The sequence below is a fragment of the Dermochelys coriacea genome, chromosome 1 (assembly GCF_009764565.3).
Source record: "Dermochelys coriacea isolate rDerCor1 chromosome 1, rDerCor1.pri.v4, whole genome shotgun sequence".
NCBI classification, from domain to species: Eukaryota; Metazoa; Chordata; order Testudines; family Dermochelyidae; genus Dermochelys; species Dermochelys coriacea.
In genome coordinates this window covers 63,018,028-63,045,101 of record NC_050068.2, presented here as the reverse complement: position 1 = coordinate 63,045,101, position 27,074 = coordinate 63,018,028, and the positions used below count along the sequence as shown (strand labels likewise).

Sequence of the window (27,074 nt, the reverse complement as noted above, 5' to 3'; positions counted from 1 at the left end):
ATCATTTTCTGTAGTATCTGGCTGGTGAATCTTCCCATATGCTCAGGGTTTAGCTGATTGCCATATTTGGGGTCGGGAAGGAATTTTCCTCCAGGGCAGATTGGAGAGGCCCTGGAGGTTTTTCGCCTTCCTCTGTAGCATGGGGCATGGTTGACTTGAGGGAGGCTTCTCTGCTCCTTGAAGTCTTTGAACCATGATTTAAGGACTTCAATAGCTCAGACATAAGTGAGGTTTTTCATAGAAGTGGGTGGGTGAGATTCTGTGGCCTGCGCTGTGCAGGATGATCAGAATGGTCCCTTCTGACCTTAGTATCTATGAATCTATGTTTGAGTGTCGAGAAAACAGACTCACAAAGATAGGTTGAGGCAAACATCGAGATTAATTTTAGGGCTGCATCTCTGATGTTGGGGTATTTGTCCTTTTGGTACAGATTTCCAGAAAGTCAGAAGACAAAGGGGGATCCTTAACCGATTTTAATCTGTCATCTTCCAAAAATTCTATTTCCACCTGGGAAGTTGCTTAGTCAGTGACTAAAGGGGGTTCAGTCAGATTCAACACTAAAAGGGTCAATCAGAAATCTGAATGGAGGTCTTTTCCACTGCAAATCTTGGAATCTTTCCTCAAAACTGTTAAGATCTTTAATCATGCTCACATATCTAGTTGTGCTCCATTTTAGGGGTTCTGCTACATCTTCTTTTGATCTGGCTTGAAGTTGTGACATTGAGGGGAAAGTGTCAGCTCTCCCTCAGGTATTTCTGTGAAACCACTGCAGTTTGTTCATGAACGCAAATACACTTTGCAGTAGATCAGACAGCAACCAGAATTTTTCTTGTAAATCCATTCTTAGTTTATCCAAATGCAGCAATATGTCTGTAAGAAATGCCAAATCTAGAACCCACTAAGAATCAGTAAGCTCAGAGTGTATTCTGTGCTTCTCCTTCATAAACACTTTTACTGGTTCAAAGAGCTTGAAAAAATGTGGAATAACTTTTACCTCTCGAGCCATCAAACTGTACGGTGAAATGGCAAATAGGCAGGGGGAGTCGTCTTCATTCAGTTCTTCAATTAGATTTTGAAATTGTCTGTGATTGAGTGCATTTGTGAATTTCATTTGCTCAATGTGCAAGACAGATTTCATGACAAGATCAAATGTGAGATGATTTTTTTGTTTTTAGATTCCAGTTGCTCCCAATGAATAATACAGAATTCCACCAGGAGTAACATTTGTACCAATGTAGGTCTATGGTGAATGAAAGAAATTGGAGGCATCTAGATATTGAGAATGATCTTAACCATAATTAACCTCTAGCTCCACAGGGATATATAGACATGGGATGATAAATTCTTGAGGATACACTGTATCAATGTTTCTTTAATTGAAGCTGGTAGCCTGCCTTCTTTAAGGGAAGCACTGACAATCCCCATTAGCAGTGGGCCCATCTCCACTTACCATCAGTCGTGGCCCAGGTTGCAGCACAAAGTAAAGCATTTGTTTCCGCCTCCTAAGATGTTGCCCTGCCTTTACAAACGGAGACAGTTAGATTCAAATCTGTACTTCTTTGTCACTAAATCACAATTTCCTCCAAACAGAGAATACTCGAATCATTCACCAAGTAGAAATAGACTTGACTATCTATGACATGAAACAAATCCGCAGATTAAAATTTGGCAGATGTTACTGTGAAGTAAACAAATCTGTCCTTCGACATACAAAGTCTTGGGTGTATCAGGGTGACTTAAATCAGAACTGGTTTTATTCACCCGCTGTTCAGAATCTTGTACAAGAGGGACACGCTATATTCAATCCAATTTTAAGGGAGGAGGACTTTTACTCCTGGAGAACCCCGCCTTCCCCCCCCCCCAATTAGTTCATGCTCCACTGAATATGGATGTTAACAGCTGGATGCCATACTGTTTTGTCCCACTGGTTTTTGATAGACCAGTCTTTAATCAGATCCTGAATGGTGGAAACCTTGACTTGGACTTTAATCGTGTTAATCAATATGAACTGGAGAGTGGAATTCTTGTTTTCTGATACGCCAGGCTTTTGAGAGATAATAGGTAAAATCAGTGGAACTGAAATCAGGAACAGGATGTATGTTTAAAATGCCTGGTTCTCTTCCTGCTTTGTTTCCCCCCTGCACACTCCCACTGAAATATTCTCAAAATGTAGCGGTATTTTTCTACTATCTTGGTCACCCTGAGGTGACCAATGGGATGCATTTCCAGGATATGCAACAGTGGAAGTTTTCAGGCAATAACTAGCCCACTCAGTAATAGTCCCTGATCCCAACATCCCTGCAAAGAGAACTTTTTTCCTCCCCCTGGGTCCATGTGCAGCTTCCCAGGAAATAAAATGAAGGTACATGCCCATACAGTCGTGACTCTTCCCACTCTGAGTGTTGCTCCAGTACACCCATACTTGCACTCTGCCTCTGCTTACACCTGTCCTATGCTAAAATAATTAGTCTACTCCACAGAATGAATACCATAGCTACTAAATTTTACAGCCTCTTTGTCCTTTTGCGCATGATGCCACATAGCATTATACTTTCACTTGCCCATTGTTAAGCAGACAACACTCCTCCAACCCATCTGTCTAGAATCCCCATGGCAAGAAAACCCCTGTAGGCCCTCTCCTGGCACAACAAACATCATAGCATTGAAACAGACATATTGGCTCTCTCAAGCTACACATGCAGCTTTTCCCTTTGATCTCTCTCACCTGGGATTCAGGAGAAAAGCTCAGTGCTCTCCAGAGAAGCATGGTCCCTCCATATCCCCTCATATCATAGTGCTGTTTAGAAGACCTGTGATTAACTATTGCCTCTATCATTCGGCATAACTCCACCTAACGCACTGGATACAGTTGCAGTAATTCTCAGTAGTTATTGCCAGCTCCAAGGGGGCAGAGTTAAGGTTGCATCACCAGCTATATTTGAACTCTGTTTCCTGGCTTTTGAAGTTTGTGTTTTGATTAAGTGTTCTAGATGGTCACAAGATACTGCTAGGTAGCATTAACTCTGTGTTAATGCTGTGTTTTGTCAGTGAATAATTGGGAATCTATAAACTCTCTTCCACATTAAAATCCATCTGCACTCCTACTTGCTTTTACTGTACCCCAGGAATACTACAGCTATACTCTATCATATTACTTTCCAAAAACCTATTTTGTATTCTGGCAGCACCCATAATGATACACAATATCCAAACACACATGCAGGCACTTCCCTGAATATCTAAGAGAAACAACATACAAAGTGTCAAGAGAGCGGAATTCAACAGAATTTGCATTAGTGGTCTGTTCACTGTTTTGTCACTGAAGGATCTGGTGAATTATTTTGTATTCCTCTATTTTGACAAACTACTTTGTTTTAAAAGCACTTTCGGTAGTATAATCTGAGCCTCATTTTTTTTTCTAGAAATGTTACGAACAAAAACAATACAAAAATGGACTCAAGTTTTGCAAGATGATCCTCTCCAACCCGAAGTTTGCTGAACATGGAGGTAATTGCATGGCTTGAAAGACTTATTCTTATTTTTCCCCTGCTGTAAGTTATAACAACATCATTGCTTGTATTTAGTTGTATTCCTTAATTAAGCATTGTATTACTGATACCATGAATTATGACATGGAAGGCAGAACCTAAAAGTCCATATTTTGGCATGTATCTTAGAAACAAGAGGTGGAGATGTGTGGGTTCCTCTGTTCCGTGCCTGTCATAGCTCAATAATTCCACATAGTAGGAAAATTCTGTAATTGTAGGTGTGCTACATGATGGAACTTCTGCTGTTTGCCTTGAGAAAGATCACTGTTCTTTTCTTCTCTTCCCCCTCCTCCCCATGACCCCCCTAAAATTAAATGTAAGTAATCCTTTTCTTAGTTTTAGGCTATTAGTACTGTTAAACCTACCCAGATAAATAAATTTCTTTTAAGTATTTACAGCCTGCTGTTGTATCTGTGTCCCAGTTATTTTTGCATAAATATGTATATTTTTAATTTTCCATCATCTTGGCTCCTCCTACTGATAAATTTTGTTCTCTGAATTCCCTCTAGTATGACAGCATTTTCCATGTAACATGATGTGCAGGTCTAATTGCATTATTCCTGTCGCTGTCATAGCAAATTTTTATAGAGATCTGTTTTCTTCCCAGCTCCATGGCATGATGCATTTGTATTTGCAGCACAAAATCACACTTGTTTTTTATAGTTCTCACACTATAAATTTTATTTCCTGTCCATTGTTGCCGCCCTAGAGGTCTCTTCTTACTGGTTCTCAGGTTTCTTCTTTTTATTGATTGATTTTTATTGTCCTAGAACAGTGATTTTCAACCTATGGTGCCTGGACTCCTGGAAGTTGCAGACTATGTTGAGCAAAAAGTTATTGTTAGCACAGAATGGTGGTGGTTCTTTGAGTACTTGCACACGTCCATTCCCATGTAGGTGTGTATGTGTGCCCCGAGCATAGTTACTGGAAAATTTTCCCCCAGTGGGATCTGATGGGTTGGCTCTGGGGCTGCATGTCCCGTAGTGCCAGTAAAAAGGGCACCGCTGACCCCATGCTGCCTCAGTTCCTTCTTACTGCCCATGACAGTCACTGGAAATAGTTTATCCTGGCTCTTGCAAGTCATCTTCTGTGGACTTTTTCTCTGTATTTCTGTACATAATTCTTGTTCGTAGTTGGTTAAGTTTCTTTTAGAGTTAGTTTCCTCCATTATCAGCAGCGTTTCCTCCACTCTGGTACCAAGGCGTGCCTCAGTTGCTGGGCTTCAAGCCATATGCCCCTGCAGAAAGGCTATACCTCTGAGTGACCCACAGTCCATTTACCTTAATTGCTTGGTGGAAACTCGCGTTTGGAAGCACTGCAAGATTTACAGGGACTTTAAACCCCGTACTAAAAAGGACCAGGACACTAGGCTGAAGTCCATCTTGATGGAAGTAGCGCTCAGACCTCCCTCGGAGCTGTGCGATTCAGACTCTACATTGAGCAACTCTGTGTCAGTGAGGAGCATGCCTGCCACTGTCCAGGAATCTTGGCACTGTTTACCATCTCCAGTGCCAAGGAAAAAACAAAGACGATGCCTGCCAAATGAGACTATTCCCCACCCCTGAAGATGGCCAGGCATGGAGACTAGAGCAAAGTGCAACCCACATCAGGCCACTCGGGGGCTCCAGCAGCTCAGTTGGCACAGTTAACTTTGCAGGTGCTGTTGAGCCCACCGCTGGACCATCCGTCTGCACCAGAGGGGCAGCACAGTACAGGCACTTTGGCGGTGCCATCCAGGCTGGGGGCTTTTGCTGAGGCTAGAGACCTACTCTCGCTGTTAGTGCCAGTGTCACTAGTAGTACAGCAGTCGGCGGTGTCTGTGCCAGGGTGCAGAAGAGACTGGCTATCGTTTGCAGCTTGGTACTGAGGCCCTCGGTATCATCTAAAGCAGGGGTAGGCAAACTACGGCCCATAGGCCACATCTGGCCCACAGGACGGTCCTGCCCAGCCTTTAAGCTTGTGGCCGGGGAGGCTAGCCCCTAGCCCTTCCACCACAGCCTCAACTCGCCATGCCACCAGCGTTAAGGAGTCCTCTCACTCTCTGGTGGACATTTTGACTGTGGCGGGCCTGTCAAGGATGGCCCTTCCTCTCAACAAGGCCATCGTGGACCCAATAAAGGCCCTGTGACAGACCCCGACATCCCTACCTCCCATGGCCAAGAAGGCTGAGAAGAAGTATTTTTGTCCCGGCTCAGAGAGATGAATTTTTGTATATCCATTTCTCCGCTCCTTGGGATCCTTGGTGGTCTCTGCTGCCAATGAGTGAGAGCAGCAGGGGCTATAGGTGGTGACCCCCAAAGCAAAGGACACAAAGTAGACCTATTTGGGAGCAAGGTCTACTCGACTGGGGGTTTGCAGCTCAGGATCATTAACCAACAAGCGTTCCTGAGGAGACTGGACTTTAACACATGGGACTCTGTGTTAAACCTTAAAGATTCATTGCCCAAAGAGGCCAGAAGGGAGTTCTCTTTGGTTGAGAAGGGAGAGTTGGTAGCAAGGACTTCCCTGCATGCGATCCTAGATGCTGTGGATTTGGCTGCTTTGTCCATGGCCTATGCCAGGAGTGGCCAACCTGAGCCTGAGAAGGAGCCAGAATTTACCAATGTACATTGCCAAAGAGCCCCAGTAATACATCAGCAGCCCCCATCAGCATCCCCAGCACCTCCTGCCCACTGGCAAGCCTGCCGATCAGTGCCTCCCCCTTCTTCCCCATGCCTGCTGTGATCAGCTGTTTTTCAGTGTACAGGAGGCTCTGGGGTGGATGAGGGAGGAGCAAGGGTGCAGAAGGATCAGGGAAGGAGGCGGGAAGGGGTGGGGACCTTGGGGTTGGAGTGGGGGCAGGACCTGGGGCAAGTTGGCACCTGTAGCTCCAGTCTTGGAGTCAGCATCTATGCAAGGAGCCACATATTAACTTCTGAAGAGCCACGTGCGGCTCCAGAGCCACAGGTTGGCCACCCCTAGCCTATGCAGTGGTAATGCATAGGAGTTCTTGGCTCTGATCCTTGGGCCTCCCACATGAGGTTTAGGAGAGCTTCCAGGATCATCCTTTGAGGGCACTTAGCTCTTCTCAGAGTAGACAGACTCCTAGTTCCATGGCCTCAAGGATTCCAGGCTACTCTGAAGTCCTGGGCTTATACACTTGAGTAACTTCAAGAAAGCATTATAGGCGTCAGTAATCCTCTTGGTTCTTCTTTCGTCCTGCCAAGCTGGAGGATCAGAGGAAGAGGAGCAAGGGCTTCAGGTGTAGACCTTCACCTGTGTCATCCTAAACATCAACGCCTGCCCCTCCCACGCATTCAGGAGACTCTAAGCAGGCATTTTGATGGGGTGCTCAAGGATGCCATACCCACTTTAGAAACCTCAGATCCAGCTTACCCTTGGTTTTGCAGACCACTTCCTCTGGTCATGGTCCCATATTACTGTGGACTCCTGGGTTCCGAGCATGGTGGAAATGAGAGAGACAGTCCAATTAAATTCTCTCTTTCCTCCTCCCGGTCCCTCTTCAGGGACCGCTCTGACAAGCAACTTCTGGCCCAGGAGGTATAGTTGCTCCTACAGGTGTGAGCTGTGGAAAAGGTTCCACAGAATCTAAGGGGTACGGAATTCTGTTCTCATTATTTCCTAATCCCAAAAGCCAAGCAAGATCTCAGACCTATCCTTGAACTGTGCCAACATAAGTTACCTCAAGAAGCTGAAGTTCTGCATGGTCTCCTTGGCTTCCATCATCCCCTCCCTGGGTCCAGGGGCCAGGTATGCTGCCTGCAATTTGACACCTGTTCTCACATCTTGATTTTTTTCAGGGACACAGACAGTTCCTCAGATTTGTCTTGGAACACATGCGTTTACCAGTTCATGGTTCTGCCCTTCGGACTGTCGGCTGCCCCATGAGTGTTTACAAAGTGCATGGCAGTTGTAGCGGCCTTCTTGAGGAGGCAAGGAGCTGGTCAGAGGATAGACCAGGGCTCAAATGGAGTCCAGTATACACCTCATCCAGTCGACCTTCCGGGACGTTGGTTTGCTTATAAATACGCAGAAATTCACCCTTTACCCTGGTACATAGGACAGAATTTATTGGGGTGGTGCTCAACTCTGTCCAAGCTAGAGCCTTTCTCCCAGAAGGGCACACTCAAGCAATCGTGGTGCTCATAGCCCACTTCAAGGATCACCTGACAACAGCTTGAGTTGCCTGAGACTCTTGGGTCATATGGCTGCATGTTCTTATGTGGTGCAATATGCGAGACTACACTTCAGACGCTCCAGGCGTCACTGGAGTCACCAAACTGCCACTATGTGGACATGGTCCTTATGATTCTTTTCCCCGGTTCTTGCCTCGCTCAAATTTGTGGCGGGACCCAATGGTGGTTTGTGGGGGCATCCTTTTCTTGCAGTCCTGCCCATTGCTGTCCCCAGTCTGAGATGCATCGGCACTAGGCTGGGGAACTCACTTGGGTCCTCTCAGAACTCAAGGTCTTTGGTAACCAGAAGAACTGTCTCTACACATCAATGTCAAGGAGCTCAGGACAATCTGCTTGGCTTGTCAGGCATTTCAGCCTCATGTTACAGGCACAAATGTGTCTGTTCTAACAGACAATACGACAGCCATGTTCTCTATCCCTGCTCTATATCATGGTATAGAGCAGGGAAGAGCCTGTGTTGGGAGGCAGTTCAGTTGTGGGATCTGTGCTTTGCCCACTTGATTCACCTAGAGGCCTCCTACCTACCAGGAGCACAAAGGAGTTAGCAAATAACCTCAGCAGATCCTTCTCCAATCGGCATGAATGGTCCCTTCACCTAGATGTCCTGAACCTTGTTTTCCAGTAGTCAGGGACTCCCCAGATCAGTTTGTGACAAGACACAAGAGGAAGTATCAGCAGTTCTGCTCTCTGGGTCACAGCCTTGGGTCACACTTGGATGCTTTTGTTCTTCCATGGATGGGTCACCCTCCTATTCCACTTGTGCACAGGTCCTGCTGAAGATTAAAGTGGACTGAGCGTGGGTCATTCTGTTAGCTCTGGCTTGGCCCCAATAGCGTTGGTTTGCCGCTCTGCTGGCCCTCTGAGTAGTGTCACCAGTCCCACTGCCTCTTCATCCAGACCTGATCTCTGAGGACCATAGTCATTGTCTGCTCCACCTGAACCTTGGATCCCTCTACCTGATGGCCCAGAAGCTCCATGGCTAAACCTTGCAGAACTAGCCTACTTGGAGCTGGTCTGTGAGCTTCTATTAGGAAGCAGAAAGCCCTCTTCCAGGGCCACTTAACTGGCAAAATGGAAATGATTCTCTATCACATCTTCTCAGAAGAGTGTTTCATCTTTTCTTTTTGCGAATACAGACTAACACGGCTGCTACTCTGAAACCTGTTTCATCTATGCGATTGTCGCTGCCATTCATTCTAGAGTATTTGCAACACTTAAAACTGCAAGGTTTAACAATAAAAAGAAAAGGAGTACTTGTGGCACCTTAGAGACTAACACATTTTATTTGAGCATAAGCTTTCGTGAGCTACAGCTCACTTCATCGGATGCATGCAGTGGAAAATACAGTGGGGAGATTTTATATACACAGAGAACATGAAATAATGGGTGTTAGTGTGTGTGGTAATGAGTGATCAGGTAAGGTGAGCTATTAGCAGCAGGAGAGCGGAGTGGGGGGGCCTTTTTTAGTGATGATCAAGGTGGGCCATTTCTAGCAGTTGACAAGAACATGTGAGGAACAGTGCGGGGGGGAGGGGGAGGAATAAACATAGGGAAATAGTTTTACTTTGTGTAATGACACATCCACTCCCAGTTTTTATTCAAGCCTAAGTTAATTGTGTCCAGTTTGCAAATTATTTCCAATTCAGCAGTCTCTCATTGGAGTCTGTTTTTTGAAGGTTTTTTTGTGAAGAATTGCCACTTTTTAAGTCTGTGATCAAAGAGATTGAAGTGTTTTCCAACTGGTTTTTGAATGTTATAATTCTTGATGTCTGCTTTGTGTCCCTTTATTCTTTTACGTAGAGACTGTTCAGTTTGGCCAATGTACAGCTTGTTCACCTGCACATCTACCAGTGTGATATATGCCATCATGTGCCAGCAATGCCCCTCTGCCATGTACATTTTTCCCCCAGTCTGTGGACCTCTGGAGGTCCACAGACTGATTTCCAAAAGGGTCTGCACCTCCATTTGATTTTTTTTTTTTTTAAGCTGTCTACAAACGAAAAAAGGTTGAAAACCACTATCCTAGAGCAGTACAACTGTCAGTCATAAAGCCAGGGTGGATAAAAATCACTGATTTTTTTTTTTTAATCAATCAGTTTTTTGATAGGGTTTTTCCTCAAAAGTATGTTATCTAAAGGTAGTTTTAATAAGATACATTATAGCTCAAAGATATCGCCTCATGGAATAGGGATTATAAATTCTAATTCTATAGTATGAGACAATATATTCATGTAATGTTTAAGAAAAGTTTTGTAAATGAGTTCCAATAGTTCATGGATTAGGGACCCAATTTCAGGGGGTTCCAGTGGCTTCTGTATAGATTATTTAGATTAAACTTTCTATCTACCCAGTGGGACTCGGTGCTCAGTCTAGAAGATACCATCAGAGATGCACAGTTTTGCAGTGCTCAAACTGTGGATTTGTCTCCAGAGATGCATTTTTGCTATTAACAAGCATGTTTAAATAAATAAATATATAGAGGTGAGAAATAACAGACCTCAACCTTATTGTCCCTCTGCAAATTTGTGTACAAAGTCAATTCCTTACCTCTCTAAAAATGCAGTTTCAGAAAGTTCAACGAATAAGAAGATTGTTGGGGGTGGAGTAGATCTGGAGAAGGAGAAGAAGTCTGGACATAAATGTGAGAAGGGAGGAACAGGCAGTAGAAACAAAAATGAAACTGTTTGAGCAGCATATTCTAGAAGGCTTGAGGTCTTTGAGTGTAGCTTTTATTGATTTGAGATCTACCGTACCGGTCACTCACTAGAAGGGAAAACCTATAATGGCAGCAGGCCATAAAAGAGATCCAGTTTGGGAATAAGAACCATTTAAGCAATTTGTTTTCTGACTATGTTTTAAAGAGAGTCACACCAGTGAACTGGTGGAAATCACTTAAGCACTTGGATTCAGAGACTGTTAAAGTGATGATCTCACTTTTAACAGTATTAACTTCTTCTGCTGGTGTAGAAAGACTATTTTCTTCCTTTGGACTAATTCATTCCAAAGTGAGAAATCATTTGGGACCTGAAAAAGCAGAAAAGCTTGTTTTTCTTTTCCAGATTATGAACAAACAGGAAAACGAAGGTGAAGTTGACTGAGTTAGCTGCAGAAGCTAGTATTTTAAGTTTCTCATGTTGACCTGGCTGACATAGTTGATCTTAATTTTTGTTTTGTTTTTAAAAAAAAATTTGGCTTATGAATGGTACATCTATCTCTGAGGTGTGAAGAATATGTATTAAGGTTATAACAACCAACAAGAATGCACTTTTATGTAGAAATCATGATTGAATAGTCTTCTTGACTAGTGATTAAATCAATTTGATTTAAATCAAATCCACCCTGCTTCCAGCTTCTGATCTCATCCTTTAATCATAGGACCTTTCTTCTTGCCCTAATTATCTAGAGCATAAATATATTACTTGTAAAAATTACTTCAGGTCACTTAATCTTAACTGCATGAAAGCAAGTCAGATGTTTGCTTACAGAAGGACAAATAGAAAATACAAAGTGTATCTTAGTGAGCATTGATATTGGCTATCTAAAATGAGGCCAGGAATCAAATCACTTCGGTAATGCGGTGCTGAGCACTGTTAAGCCTTTGCCCTGATCTAAGCTAGTCTCAATGCACTGATGAACTTGTTACTGAATTAAATTCAAAGCATCTTGCATCTTTATCACTTGTCACCTGTGACAATCCAGAGTAATGAGCAGCTATGTCACCCTTGCCCTGCAGGCTCAGATGCCTCACAATGCCATACTGAAGGAGCTCCCCCTCAGCTTTGGTTATACTGCAGGGTGATACCAGCATACCCCCTAGTTGTACATTTCTGGGGGGGAAATCTATGTACTGTACTGCCCAGCCCTCTCCTGGATAATACAGACTATATCCTTGATCACCTTGATCCTTCAGCCTTCATATAGATTGCGCCCGTCACAACACATCTTCCATTCTTCTCATATCCTGGCCTTCCTTCTCCATGTGCAGCCATGTCTTTATACAATAAATTCTTCCCATCTCTTTGGAGGTCAGCCAAGTAGTCATTTCAGTTCCTGTGGGTACCACTCAGCAACAGTTGCAGTCCATCGATTGTCAGTGAGCCTCGCTATATGCCCGCCCATCGCATTTTCCACACCGCTCTGCTGTCTGATCACTTCACTGGGGACTCAGTTATGGATTGAAATGCCCAGAATTCTTCTTTCCATCGCCCTCTCTGTGACACAGTTGCTGCTTCTCTGTCTTTGTCAGCGCCCATGTTTTGTTGCCGTACAACATTGCTGGGAGTCCTGTTGAGTTGAAGAGGCTGGCATGTGTTGGTTTGGGGTCCCGCCCCCCTCGGAAGAGGTATGTGATAGAATTCAATGCACACCAACCTGCTTGCTTTCTTCGTGAGAGTTCCCCTTCCTGATGGTGGTGCATGTTAATTTCTTAGCCCAAATAGAGATATTGCTCAACTTCTATTTGTTCTCCTTTGATTGTTTGGACTTTCAGCAAGGTACCAGACCGCATAAATTTGGTTTTGGAGCAGTTAATTTTCAGTCCAACTTGGCTGCTTTTTGTGTTGAGTTCTCACAGCATTTCCTGTAGTTTGATAGTATTTTCGGCAATCAACACAATATTGTCTGTGAATGTGAGATGGTTTAACTGCTCTCCATTGATGTTGATTCCACCTTTCCGATTCATCCACCTCATTACCATTTCAAGGCAGGCTGCAAAGAGTTTCGGTGAAAAAAGAAGACATGGTTTCACACCTTGCTTAACTGGGATGCGAAGGGTAGTATAAAATAGTTATATCTGTAGTGCAGTCAGAATTTGTGTCCTTTAATAGTTTGTGTTGATGCCCTGTTCTGCAAGAGCTTTCAACACTTCACTGATCTCCATACTGTCGAACACTTTTTCATAGTTTTGACGGAGGCAATACATAAAGAGAATTTGTATTCCCGAGCGTTGCAGTAGCTGGTTTATAGTGAAAATATGGTCCGTTGTACTGAAATTCCTTCGAAAGCCTGCCTGCTCTCTGATGCTGCTCGTCCAGACTCTGTGAGAGTCGGTTTATTTGGTGGACAGCTTGTAGATGTGTGAGAGCAACGTATTGGATGATAGTTCTTTACATCTTCATGGTTGCCCTTCTTGAATAGCAGAATGGTATTGGACTCCTTCCAGCTAAACGGTATCTTCTGCATTTCCCAGTAACAGCTAAACATCTGAGCAAGGGTTTCCCAGAGATCTTGACCTCCAGCTCTTAATTCAATTTGTCAGTCCACCTGTGGTTTTTCCTTCCTTCATTTGATGAACTGCATGTCTAACTTCACTGACAAGGACTGGAGTACATGATCGTTGATCTGTTGGAACATTTTATCTGAGATACAAACAGTTTGGTGTAGAAATCTTTGCACACCACTTCCATCCCTGTTCTGTCAATTACTGGTTTTCCATCACTGTTCTTCAGCGCCATTATTGTTGACCTGTAGAGTGTCAATTCCATTTTGCATTTTTTGAGGCTTCTGTGATCTTCAGCTGTCTCTGAGAGCCTTTCATTTTGGTACTTCTTGAAGTCCTCCTTTAGTCATTGTCTTATCAACTTGCAGAGGAGGGAGTACTCAAGTTTGTCACTATCATTTCACTTCCTATTCCTCCGCTTCTCAAACAAGTTCTGTGTTTCCCCCGAGATTCTTCCCTTTGCTCTTTTCAGCCTTTCTTTCTCAGCTAATGTCACACATTGCCTCAACTTATCAGTAATGTTTTTATAATCCTTATCGTAGTTATCTAGAAGACTCCAGTCTTCCTTGGAAATGTTGGCTTTCAAGATTGCCTCATCAAATATTTTTGGTCACTTTCTCTGATTTGCCATCTGTAGCACTTTCTTCTCCAGCTTTTCATTGAAGTTGAGCTGTTCTCTGAGCAAGCGATAGTCACTACCGGTGTTAAATGATGGTACTACTAAGATGTCTTGTACAATGCGCTGCTTATTGATCAGAATGTAGTCAATCTCGTTCTTCTTCACATTGGGTGCAATCCATGTCCACCTCCTCTTGGCCGCCTTCTTAAACCAGGTGTTACCAATGAACATTTTTGTAGTCTCCGCCAGAGTTGCCAGCCACTCTCCTTGTGGATTTCATTCGCTGATGACATATCTTCCAATGAACTTTTCACCTTCATTTCCTCTTGGCATTGAAATCTGCCATCACGATAGTGTAAGTGGATTTTTGAGCAAGGGTTTCCTCGAGCTCCTGATAGAATTCTTCCACATCATCATCTTTGTTTGTGCTTGTGGGAGCATAGATCTGAATAATCTTGAGGGTGCTTTTCTTGTTCAGCTGGAGGTATAGCAGTCAGATGCATGATGACTTGAATTTGCAGGAGCTGAGTTTTGAACACCATTCCTTATTGATGATGAAGCAGATTCCTCCAACGGTTCTCACGCCTTTTCCTTTTCCCAGCACTTTTGTGTATCCACTTCACTTCCATCTCCTTTCTTCATCGTGATTTGCAGAGACCAAGGATGTCGCAGGCTGTCCTTGCCTTCTCCTCCATTAGATGGTTGATTTAAATGCAAATTAAGTAGAGTGCACATTCCTTTGTGTAGGACAGACTCTCATGAGTGTCCTGCAGTTATAGGTGCACCCTGAGAGGGCAGTCCTTTTTTCTGGCCCCTGAGATTCTTAGCAGCCTCTCGTTGACTGAACTCCCACTATCAACGTAGAACGGATCGAGGGGCACACAAGAAGTTAGGGCCCATTTATTCGTGTTGTTTTAGCCATTCTTCATCCACCCCCTGGCTATGCTGAGGAGGTAAATGCACCACTGACAACTTAGCTAGCACCCAACCTTAAAAAGGAGGACAGCTGTCCTCTCTTGGGTTGGTAGTCTGACACCTTAATAGCATCTTTAAACCTACTGAAGGATACACTCCACTGTCAGACAAGCCAGGGTCACTGCTGTGCCACTTGAGGCATTGAAGTAGGATTTTGCAACAGTATACAAGCTATATTCAGTCTATTTCTTTAATAGAAATAATATGCATACAGTTTGCCTCCCCTATAGAGTTTTCCAGACAGTTCAATTTAAACACACTGGATTAAATAAAATAATAGAACAGCAACCCCCCAAAATAGTGCTCCACAGCAAAGAGACAGACAGGAGAACTCTAACAAAGGGTACGGAAAATCCCAACAGCAAGCATTGGCAGAAGGAGCTTGAAATACGTTTGATTACTTCCACTGCACTATACTCACTTAAAATCTCTAAAGAGAGGATTTTAAGTGAGTATAAGTAATGAAGCATAAGAATCATAATGGTTACAAGATAAAATGCTACTGACACCTGACTTAACAAACTATATGTTAAATTCAAAGCTAAGTTCTTACCATATGCTTCCAGCAGTCTTGCTGACCAAACTCTTTAGGTCAGGGCCCTTTCTCCAGTCCAACGGTTGCTACTTTTATCCCTTCAGATGCAGTGAATTGATGGCGAGAGAGAGGAAGTGGTGTGGGACCTTCTCCCTCCTTTTTATGGTTTTAGTCATCTACCCCCTTTGAAAAAATATTTCCAGCTTGGTTCCAGGAGACACACAATATTTGGGGAAAAATTTCCCTGCTGCATTCTTCTCAACAATTTGAGCTTCCTTTGTTTTTCCTTCTAGCTTAATGACTCTATTTACTGCTTAAATGCAAGTTAAGCAGAGCAAAGCACATTCCTTGGTTTAGGACAGACTTGTTTGCCAACCTGTGTTGGCATATGTTAATACAGTAGATCCTTAAGAGTTACTAACACCAGCGCGATGAACTGACCAGTCAACCACACACCTCATTTGGAACTGGAGGTACACTTTTGAAAACAATCATAATGTTTTGTTCAGCGTTACAAACATTTCAGAGCTATGAACCATATCCATTCCTGCAGTGCTCATAACTGAGGTTCTACTGGAACACCATACACTGGAATCTTACAACTTCACATACAGTGTTGGTACATATATTTTATCAGGACAGCATTGACCAGCAAATTATAAATTTTCAAATGATGCCTTAGAAGCATACTTTTTTATAAAGATTATTATAATAGTGCGTAGGCTGTGAGTACAGAGTATAATCTGTTACAGTCACCCTAAATGGTAGGTGTACATCTTGATTTCTCACATTCACAAGTACAAAATGTTTTCTGCAGAGACCTTGGCTATGAAAGGACTGACCTTGAACTGTTTAGGGAAGAAAGAAGAAGCATACGAATTCGTTCGTAAAGGACTTCGTAATGATGTAAAGAGTCATGTCTGTATCCTTTCTAATGGCATAACTTGACCTTTTTTATACTGATTGTCTTTATGTTGCACAAATAGTTCTTATGTATCAGAGGTCCAATTAAAAAAAAAATCTGAAGTCCATAAAGTGGCCTTTTAGTACATATTCTCTTGATTTCTTTAAAACAGACCTTATTTTATATTGTGAAAGAAAAGTAGTAGGAAATTTTTCTCCTGTAAAAATTTGCCATGTGTGCAAGGTACCTGCATTATGAAAAGGGAGAGAATTTGATGGGAAAAATTCTGATTCAGGTAGATGCAGGACACTGCAAAGCAGTCCTACTCTTTGTTAAAAACAAAATTCTTTGACTAAAATAAAAACAAGGGTTTTTTAAAGTGTTTTTCCCACATTTGGATGCCTTCTCACACTTTATTGTGGGCACTTCATTGTTAAATGTTTGCTGCAAATTGAAAGTTGTGCATATAAAATCATCAGTGTCATTTGCTTGTACAGTACAAGAAATCCGGATTTGGTCAATTTTTCAATGCTACAGCAAAAGTAGATCATACTATAAAGTAATGCGGGTTAGAATTTGACTAGATGGACGCATGTAAGAATGAAACCTTGGGAGACAACTTCCTTCATGGTGAGCAAAATCTTTTTAACTACTATAGCTGGTATTCTTAAAGCTCTAGCTTCTGTTTTAGAGCTTGTCCACACAGATGTAGTGCATGGTAAGCTGAGATGTGACTGTACGGTGCATTAGCGTGATGTGCAGTAAAAGTTCTGTAGTGCGTTTTCATGTACAGTATAGAACTTTTGTAGCCTTGCAGGTTACTTTTTAATGAGTTATACATTCACACTTTAGCTTGACATACACTGAGGCTATGACTTCAATACCCACTGGATCAGCGGGTAGTGATGGATCTATTGGGGATCGATTTATTGCATCTCATCTAGACGCGATAAATCGATCCCCGAATCAACGCCTATACTCTACCTCAGCAGAAGACGTAAGCGGAGTCCATGGGGGAGCTGCTGCAGTTGACTCGCCGCAGTGAAGACGGCCAGGTAAGTCGAACTAAGATACTTCGACTTCAGCTACGCGAATAGCTTGGCTGCAGTTGCATATCTTAGTTCGAACCCTGCCCCAGGGTAGCCCGGGCCTAAGTCTCTGTGTGGACAAGCTCTAACTTGGTACAGCTTCTGCATTTATTTAGATCTGTTCAATGCTCTATCTTGGCTTTGTACAGGATATTTATTTTTTTACACTTAGTTGTATTCTACCATTTTAAGAAATTTTCAGTCTTTCTTTTGTTTTGTGTGATGAGCTAACTTTTTTTTTTTTTTTTGGGAGGAGCAGTTGCTTCCCACTCGAAGAAAATTAGCCAGAATTTTCAGAGAACTCCCACCTCTTCAAAGACAGTAGTCTGTCCTATTCCACAAGCCATTTGTGCCACCTTTTGCAGTCAACAAAACGGTTAAATAAAGTTACTGCTACTTCAATCCCACAATACTTGGAACCCACAAAGGATTGTGGGATATGATGTTCATGGGATAACTTTGAGCAATTTTTGAGTTGTAGACCAAAATATTTGAGAATTACTAATCTAGAGGATGCTGTATCAATGAGCAATGCCAACTTGAGAGTTCTAAAGAGTTTGACAAGGTCGGTTCCTTTATTTGCTAGGATTGTGAAGTTAATGACTGAAGTGACCACACCAGATGTAATATTTGGATTTTTTTTAGATTATTTCATAGTATCATGCCTTGAGTTCAAAGACTTTCACAGGGTAAAAGAGGAAGGGGCACTTAAAGGAGAAAAATGGAAGTCCTCACTCAAGATCACCAATGTTTCGAAGCTAGAAGAAACCTGAGGTATTACGGTACTGACAGTCCAACTTGGTCAATTGGAGATGCACGCATACTGAAAGATTTCTTCTTTGAATGAACTATACCTCTCCCTTATTTAACACAGCAATTGCCAGACTAGTTAAATATTATTTTATATTAAATTTTGATTTGATATGATTATCGCTTATTTTTAGTAAAACTGTTAACTTTAGATTATTTGGCTCTTAGACTCTTACAATGTAATTTACTGCAGTTTTCTTGGAGTTGAGAAAAAAATCTCCTAACCTGTAGCCCTCCTTCAGAAGTACAGGACAGTGGCTTGCCCATCCTCAGCATTCCAATGATAGTTGTAAATGCACACTAAATAAGCCTGCTGGCAATAAAGGAGGACAAGAAAATGTATAGCATAAAGATTGAGAAAAGTAATCATACTTAATAGCATGGAAGATTCTCAGAGAGAGAAATCTAGTTTCTTGGTCAGTATAATACATAGACAATATAATTACCTTCAGAAAAATGTGAATGCCTGTCACTTTCCTTAACTTGTATTAGGTTGGCATGTGTACGGACTCTTGCAGCGTTCTGATAAGAAATATGATGAAGCTATTAAATGTTATCGAAATGCTCTCAAATTAGATAAAGACAATCTACAGATCCTAAGAGATCTTTCATTGTTGCAGATCCAAATGCGAGATCTAGAAGGATACAGAGTAAGTATTTTGTTTAAATTTGTATGTTTTAAAACTACTAATTATTAGTTTTTGTATCTGGTAAGCTTAACTCAAAAGTAGCAAGTTATTTGAGCTGCTGTCTAGGAAAGACTGAGCAGTGAACGACAGCAATGGTGCACTTGGTGTATTGAGAGGATGCCAGCCATGCTACTATTACTCTGTATTAGCTGATCCACAGAGCCATCTGTGCTTCTGAATTGCCAAACATACTCTAAACTAATGTTCGCCAATTCACTCGTGTATAGTAGTTTTTTCTTAATACTGTGCACCCATTTCACACCTTACATTTTCAAAGCCTTTTAAGAACATGAACTGCTTACCTCAATTTATGGATGATGCCTACCTTCTCACCCTCCACATTACACCTGTTTTTAATGCATTTGAGGATTATTGGGATACTTTTTTTTTTAAGATGGCCAGTAGCCACTTAGCCTTTGAATCCATCCTGGGCAGAGGAAGGATTTAGGGCTGTTTGCTTCTCTGTTCAGAAGAGCCCATTTTCACGTAAGTACTAATGCTGTCCTTGACTTTCCATGGGCTAATCCCATGTCTTCTGAAACCTTCATTAGCACTCGTGCTGGCTGCAAGATATATTAAGAAGCACTGTATGTTAAAGGCAGATGCTGCTATGTTTCCTCCTCACCTGCATATAGCATGAGCATGGAAGAGACTATTCGGTATTGATCTTTAATACCAGGATCTCACTTCGTCTCATTATAAAAATTGCCAGAGGAAAGAGTGGAACTAGGTGGTAAGAAGGCCAAAGGAAGAAATGGGGAGATATGAAAATGAAAACACTCTCTAATTTTATTTCAGAAAAATTGACACCTCCTTCTTTGAGTGATGTCCCTATGGGTGCTCCACTGTCATGCAGCAGCACCCTCTGCTCCTGAGATCGGAGATCTTAATCAGCAATGCCCACCGGACTGAATGTGTGCACCTCCCTCATCTCGCGCTGTGAGCCGGGTGTATATGTAGCACTATGCAGTACGACTGCCCCCCAGTTCCTTCTCTACTGCCTTTGATCTGGGACGGCATCTGCAGCAGAGCCACTGCAGTGTATTTGCTGTCTGGGAGAGGGAGATGTCCCACAAAAGTATTCACTGCCATGGCTTGACTGCTAGGGCCAGAAAAGACCATGACATTTGGTTGTGACTTCTCATGGAGAAATCAGTGCATCCAGCATCAGACCCAGGCCTGGACTCTTCCCCGGTGCAGCTTTCACCCTTGGCCATGTCATCTGCTGATTACTGCAGTCCCATAAAAGAAAGTTGTCCCTCTCTCACTCTGATGAGAAGAAACTGCTCCCTCCCCATATTCTGAGGCACAGCCCACCCTCCTTCTCCTCCCTCCCATCCCCGGTGAGGTCAGTTACCTCAACATCCTCTGACAGGGGACATAGCTCCAGGGCCCTCTGATACCAGCACGAAACATCTGTTTAAGGACCTTAACCAGGTAGACCTACAGCCCTCTGCACTCTTGGTTCTAGAGACCGAGACAGACTGACTTCGGGAGCTACAGACCGACAAGATCATTGGCACCCATCAAGTTTTCAGCTTCACTTGCTGATTACTCCTGCATGTCTCCTTTGGCACTGAGTCATGCTCCAGTACTGATGATGCTCCTCTCTTCACCACAGGAATCCAGACATCCTAAAGACCTACTGGTATATGACATTCTTCCCTTTTTCCTCCGAGGACGGTGCCTCCCTTCCCCAGTGACAAGGAGGAAGATGAGGTGTGGGGCTCCATCGTGCCCTCTTATTTGAAACCCATGCAATCTACTTCATCTACATATCCTCAATGTGTGCAGTCCACACCTGGACACAACCCTGGTATGGACCATAATGGATGCAACTCTACATTCTGTTTCCCCCACATTGGCTATATTAGGATCCCTGGGCCACATACACGACATAATTGAGGAAGCTTGTCATGCAGCAAAGCTGGAGACCTACATCTTTGCCTTCTCCATCAATCTCTTGCCCACCAGAGATTGAGCCTCTCTCCGAATGAGGTGAGGAAGAGGAGGAAGTTTCACCAACACTATTATTTCTCCTCTTCTTCCCCGAATATGGCTATTGTGCCACCACCTACTATTGCTGATGATGACTTCAAACACTTCTAGGAATAATTCTGCAGGATTTCAGACTCCCTGCAACCTTATTTCTTTTGGAAATTAATGAGAGGTTAAGACATGAACGTGAGAACCTGGTAGTTCCCATGCTCATGAGTCTGTTTTGCTCAAAGGGAAACTTTTATTTTGTTCCTTGACTGTAAAAATCCAAATTCTTCTTCAGCATGCAGAGGCAGGGTAAAATGTTCCAAAGTGCCTATGTGACTTAAGAGCCTGTCTTACTTTCAGACGCAACTTAGGCAGTTAGGCACCTAAGTATAATTAAAATCAATTAGACTTAGTCACTTAAATGCTCTTGAAACTTTTATCTTGATTTTTAAAATAGATTTTAGGCTTTGTCAGGAATGCTACAGTTAGTGTAAATCCCACTTTCCTATAACTCAAATGTAGTACTGTTTATCATTTACTTTGTTAGAATTGGGTCTTGCTTTTTAAGACTTCCAGTAATATTCAAGATTAAAATACTACTAGTAGTGATCACAGTTGTGATTCAGTGAGATATTTTAGAACATCTTCATTGAAGGAACTCTCCTTTTTTTTTTTTTTTTTTTTTTATTAAAGGAGACAAGGTATCAGCTACTTCAGCTGCGTCCAACACAACGGGCTTCATGGATTGGATATGCTATTGCATATCATTTGTTAAAAGATTATGATATGGCCTTAAAACTCCTGGAAGAGTTTAGAAAAACTCAACAGGTAAGACGTATATACTGTGTCATAATAATGAATAATTCTCCTTATATAAGCAGAATTTGAATAACTACAAATATTGAAGGGGGAAATGACTATTGTTTGTACAGGTTTTTTTTCATTTAGTATCTTGGGACCTTTTCAGCAGATAATTGCATCTGTGGCTGCTAATCTATGGACCTTTTACTCTTGGGGGGATTCTGCACCAAAAAATTAAATTCTGCATATTTTTTGTCAAAATAATGCAATATAATCACCCCAGTTTCAATTGTTTTGGTAATGTGTTTAAATTACAATACAGAAAAAAGTCACACTAGCTGTTCAGCATTTCCTAAACACATGAAAAATGACCTACAAGGAAAGATTTGAAAGAAAAAAAAAATCTGAGTTTGTTGAGTCAGGAGAAGAAAAGACTGTGTGTGTAATGTGATGAGTTTTCAAGTACTTAAGAGGTTGTTATAAAGAGGAAGGTGATAAATCGTTCTCCTTAACCACTGAGGACAGGGCAAGAAAGTAATGGGTTAAATTGCAGTAAGGGAGTTTTAGGTTAGACATTAGGAAAAACCTTCCTAATTGTAAGGGTAGTAAAGCACTGGAACAAATTATCTGTGGAGCTTATGGACTCTGAGTCATTGGAGATTTTGAAGAGCAGGTTAGTCTACTTAGTCCTGCCTCAAGGCATGGGAATTGACTAGCTGACTTATTGAGGTCCCTTCCAGTCCTACTTTTCTGATTTCTATATTTTACCTCTTAGTTACCCCTGTGTTTGAACTGAAGACAATATTTTTCTTCCTGCCCTTAAATGGTTGTATAGCTTTACTGAACAATTTTCAATAGTTGCTGTTTTCCACCTTTAAGGTTCTTCATTAAGGCATTTCACTAGTAGCTAATGAGGTTTGGGTACATAGTTTAAGATCATTGTGATCTCCCAGCATGAAAGGGGTCCAACTTGAAGCATGTTCTTACTGGAAGGGAATTTCTCTGACTTGGCAAGTCCTGCTCCTGCGGGTGGGTGACTGTTTCACTGTAGCTATAGTAAAGTTTCCATGTGTTCTGCAGTTCAGTTGGTAGTGGATCTCAAGGGGATAGCCTGTCTGAGAATTTCCAGAGAATGGCAAGGAGTGGTGGGGAGAGAGGAGAAGGTGTGGGTTTTTTGTTTTTAAGTGTAGGGGCTTACCAAATTCATGGCCTACATAGGGCCCTACCAAATACATGGTCCATTTTGCTCAATTTCAGTCATAAGATTTTAAAAATTGTAAATTTCATGATTTCAGATATTTGTATCAGAAATTTCATGGGGTTGTAACTGTAGGGGTCCTGATTTAACTGTGAAGGCAGAAGTAAAAGTGGCAGGGTATGGTATTGCCACCCTTACTTCTGCTCTGCTGCTGCTTGCAGGGCACTGCCTTTAGAGCTGGGTGCCTGACCAGCAGCTGCTGCTGCTCTCTGGCCACCCAGCTCTGAAGGCAGTGCAGAAATAAGGGTGGCAATACCACAACTCGCCTACAATAACCTTGCCCCCACCACAACCCTCTTTTAGGTCAGGACCCCCAGTTTGAGAAACGCTGGTCTCCCCTAAGAAATCTGTATAGTATAGGGTAAAAGCACACAAAAGACCAGATTTCACAGGGGAGACCAGATTTCATGGTCAGTGACACATTTTTCATGGCCATGAATTTGGTAGGGCCCTACCAATACACTACCTCCTCTATAGTGGTAGGCATCCAGTGACCAGCTTCAGTTGATGTCGTCTTAACTAAATATTTGAGAATTTTACGTTGTGAGGTCTACATCTTGGTGTCCTCTGCTGACTGAATCTTAAAATGCCTTGTGTACAATTGCACACAGCCTAGTTACAAGTGGTATGATGCAAGCTAATTAACCTGTCTTTTACAGATTCCTCCTAATAAAATAGATTATGAATATAGTGAACTGATCCTATATCAGAACCAAGTGATGAGAGAGGCAGATCTATTTCAAGAGTCTTTAGAACATATAGAAACATATGAGAAGCAAATATGTGACAAGCTTGTTGTAGAAGAAATCAAAGGTAATTTTTTTTCTCTTCGTACTCCTCTTTACCCAAACTAGAAGTATCTACTGGCTTTTAAATATATCATATAAAATGAGGGCTATATGGAGACTTTAAATTATTTAAATTGTTTTATAGGTAAATTCATTAACATCAGATCTATAATTTGGTATTTTGTTAACTTTCTTTGACAAAGTGGACTGTTAGTGGGGTGACATTACTTTGATATGGAATGGAAATAAATTTGGAATGAAATAGCATTCCTTATTATTAGTGGGCCATTCACAGATACAGGTTATATCTCAGGTTTCAGAGTAGCAGCCGTGTTAGTCTGTATTCGCAAAAAGAAAAGGAGTACTTGTGGCACCTTAGAGACTAACAAATTTATTAGAGCATAAGCTTTCGTGAGCTACAGCTCACTTCATCGGAGTGAGCTGTAGCTCACGAAAGCTTATGCTCTAATAAATTTGTTAGTCTCTAAGGTGCCACAAGTACTCCTTTTCTTTTTAGGTTATATCTCAAACTGATGAGTAGTCTGTGTACAGTAGGTCAAAACTAGTAACCCACTCATCTTTACTTAGCTCTGCAAGTTAAGAAATGTAATGCCCTGTGTGTACAAAAATGTTGGTTTCCTGCTTGGAGCATCAGGTTGTGGTTTTTTTTTTTTAAATGAATCAATGCCTTTTTGTATTATCATACAGTTTTTTTTGAAAAAAATATGTATTCAGTTAAAATTGATGCATTAGGGTTTTATAAAAACTTGGACTGCTGAGGTTCTGAATATGTGCAACTATGTGACACAAACAGATTTTATGGGTTTCAGAGTAGCAGCCGTGTTAGTCTGTATTCGCAAAAAGAAAAGGAGTACCCGTGGCACCTTAGAGACTAACAAATTTATTAGAGCATAAGCTTTCGTGAGCTACAGCTCACTTCATCGGAGTGAGCTGTAGCTCACGAAAGCTTATGCTCTAATAAATTTGTTAGTCTCTAAGGTGCCACGGGTACTCCTTCTCTTTTTGCAAACAGATTTTATATATTTCTTAATTGACCTCTGTGCTGGGACTCTCTCTTAGGGCAATGTGCCTGTATCGACCAACTTATGCAATTAGTGTAAACCATAAGTATAATTCTTTGTAGCTTATAAATGTTTATAAACTATTTGGCAAGACGTTTTATCAAATTGCCTATATTAGTTGTGTCCAAATTGCCTTGAAAATATATTTCCTGAGCTACGTCCTGCACAGTTTAAATTGAAGTGTTTGAATCCGCTGTGTTGTTACTGATGTGAGTTGGGAGCACTCTGAGCATGCTGCAGCTGCTTTGCACCAACCCCAGTGGCCACCTGCCGTCTCACTGGGAAGGAGGAAAGTAGTCCTGATTGTTATAGAATCTCAGAATATTAGGGTTGGAAGAGACTTTCATCTAATCCAATCCCCTGCTCAAAGCAGGATCAACACCAACTAAGTCATCCCAGCCAAGGCTTTGTCAAGCCAGTCCTTAAAAACCTCAAAGGATGGAGATTCCACTAGATAACCCACTGCAGTGCTTCACCACCCTCCTAGTGAAATAGCGTTTCCTAATATCCAAGCTAGACCTCCCCCACTGCAACTTAAGACCATTGCTGCTGCTTCTGTCATCTGCCACCACTGAGAACAGCCTAGCTCCATCCTCTTTGGAACCCCCCTTCAGGTAGTTGAAGGCTGCTATCAAATCCCCCTTCACTCTTCTGCAGACTAAATAAACCTAGTTCCCTCAGCCTCCCCTCGTAAGTCATGTGACCCAGCCCCCTAATCATTTTGTTGCCCTCCACTGGACTCCCTGCAGTTTGTCCACATCCCTTCTGTAGTGGAGGGCCCAAAACTGGATGCAGTACTCCAGGTGTGGCCTCACCAGTGCCGAATAGAGGGAAATAATCACTTCTTTTGATCTGCTGGCAATGTTCCTACTAATACAGCCCAATATGCCACTGGCGTTCTTGGCAACAAGGGCATACTGCTGATTCATATCAAGCTTCTCGTCCACTGTAATCTCCAGGTCCTTTTCTGCAGAAGTGCTACTTAGCCAATCAGTCCCCAGCCTGTAGCGGTGCATGGGATTCTTCTTTCCTTAGTGTAAGACTCTGCACCTGTCCTTGTTGAACCTCATCAGATTTCTTTTGGCCCAATCCTCCAATTTGTCTAGGTCACTCTGGACCCTATCCAGTGTATCTACCTCTCCCCACAGCTTAGTGTCATCTGTGTAGAGTAATCCCATCCTCCAGATCATTAATAAAGATGTTGACCAAAACCAGTTCCAGGACTGACCCATGGGGCACTCTGCTTGATACCGGCTGCCAACTAGACATAGAGCTGTTGATCACTACCCATTGAGCCAGATGATCTAGCCAGCTTTCTATCCACCTTATAGTCCGTTCATCCAATCCATACGTTTCTAACTTGCTGGCAAGAATACTGTGGGAGACAGTATCAAAAGCTTTGCTAAAGTCAAGATACATCACATCCATTGCTTTCCCCATATCCACAGAGCTAGTTATCTCATCATAGAAGGCAATCAGGTTGGTTAGGCATGACTGTTCTATTGCCTGTTTCCCTACTGGATATGGGAATCCTAAGAACAGCAAGGTAGGAGCTTGAGTGGCTGTGCCTGTCAAGGGGAGTACCTACGAAAATTGAGTCCTTTACGAACAGCTAAGGTAGCTGCTCTAGCTTGTGCCAGCTGGCAGCAGCTCCTTAGAGACCATCCATAAGCTGGAGATAGCCACTGTGTAGCACACACTTCTCCTCACTTCCCCTGAAATGTCCCCTGCACCAGGAACTATGGGGAAGAATGTGTAGGGAGCGAGCAGAGGATTTTTTTGGGTGGTTTTCACTCCATTTTTGCCACTTGAGCCATGGAATGGGGTAGAGAATCTACCCCAAAGTGTTTGATTGTAGCCCCTTAACCTTCTTGAAAGAAAGAGTGGACAACATTGGCAGGAATACTGATATAAAATCCCATTGCAAGGTACATACAAAAGGAAGTAGAGTTGAGATTTCTGTGAGAACTTTAACTCTGAATTTTCTGAGTATGGGCCAGTAAAATTATAAACTTAATGTTTCATCATTGTTGCTTGCATTGAATTTGAAATGCCTCCTTTGGCTAGCTAATACAAATCCACTAACTCTGGTCATTTTTTTCATACCTGGATAAGTTAGTGTCATAAAGCCCCCCAAAAAAAGCATCTAAACAAAAATAACCTTATTTTTCAGAATTGCTGAACACTCACAAATCCCATTGGAAGTCGCTGTGAGGTAGTCGTTCAGTGGGATTTCTGGGTTCGAAAACCCCTCTGAAAATCAGCCACTTTTATTTTGCTAGATGCTTAAATATGCCTTATGGAACTAGTTTTAGGTACCCAATTTTGAAAATTTGGCCTCAAGCCATAAATATACTTAAATTTAAGTCACATTGATGTTTAACTGCATTGTTTTAGGAGAAATGTTGTTGAAGTTGGGAAGACTAAACGAAGCTGGTGAAATATACAAAGAATTAATTGATCGGAATGCAGAAAATTGGTATTATTATGAAGGCTTGGAAAAGGCCATACAACCTAGTAAGTAATGCAATGATGTACTTTAATTTCCTCCTTTCTATTTAAACAGTTGGTGTCTGA

At 42.2% G+C, this 27,074-nt stretch overlaps 1 protein-coding gene across 12 annotated transcripts in view; it reads left to right on the top strand.

Annotated features, from left to right (window-relative positions):
- The window catches only part of NAA16 (N-alpha-acetyltransferase 16, NatA auxiliary subunit), a 104,664-nt gene that overhangs the window by 10,339 nt on the left and 67,251 nt on the right, over positions 1-27,074 (top strand). For 8 of the 12 annotated variants that reach the window (XR_006277744.1, XR_006277742.1, XR_005290562.2 and 5 more), the window contains exons 2-7: positions 3,423-3,507; positions 15,909-16,013; positions 18,386-18,543; positions 21,262-21,396; positions 23,287-23,440; positions 26,895-27,014. Coding sequence is in view for 9 of the 12 variants with exons in the window: in XM_038386774.2 (XP_038242702.1) it covers positions 3,423-3,507; positions 15,909-16,013; positions 18,386-18,543; positions 21,262-21,396; positions 23,287-23,440; positions 26,895-27,014 (757 nt within the window). In the remaining 3 variants the exon portion in view is untranslated. Of the gene's footprint in view, positions 1-3,422; positions 3,552-15,908; positions 16,014-16,037; positions 17,858-18,385; positions 18,544-21,261; positions 21,397-23,286; positions 23,441-26,894; positions 27,015-27,074 lie in introns of those variants that run through there. The other 4 variants (XM_043504546.1, XM_038386793.2, XM_038386800.2 and 1 more) reach the window with 4 other exon arrangements.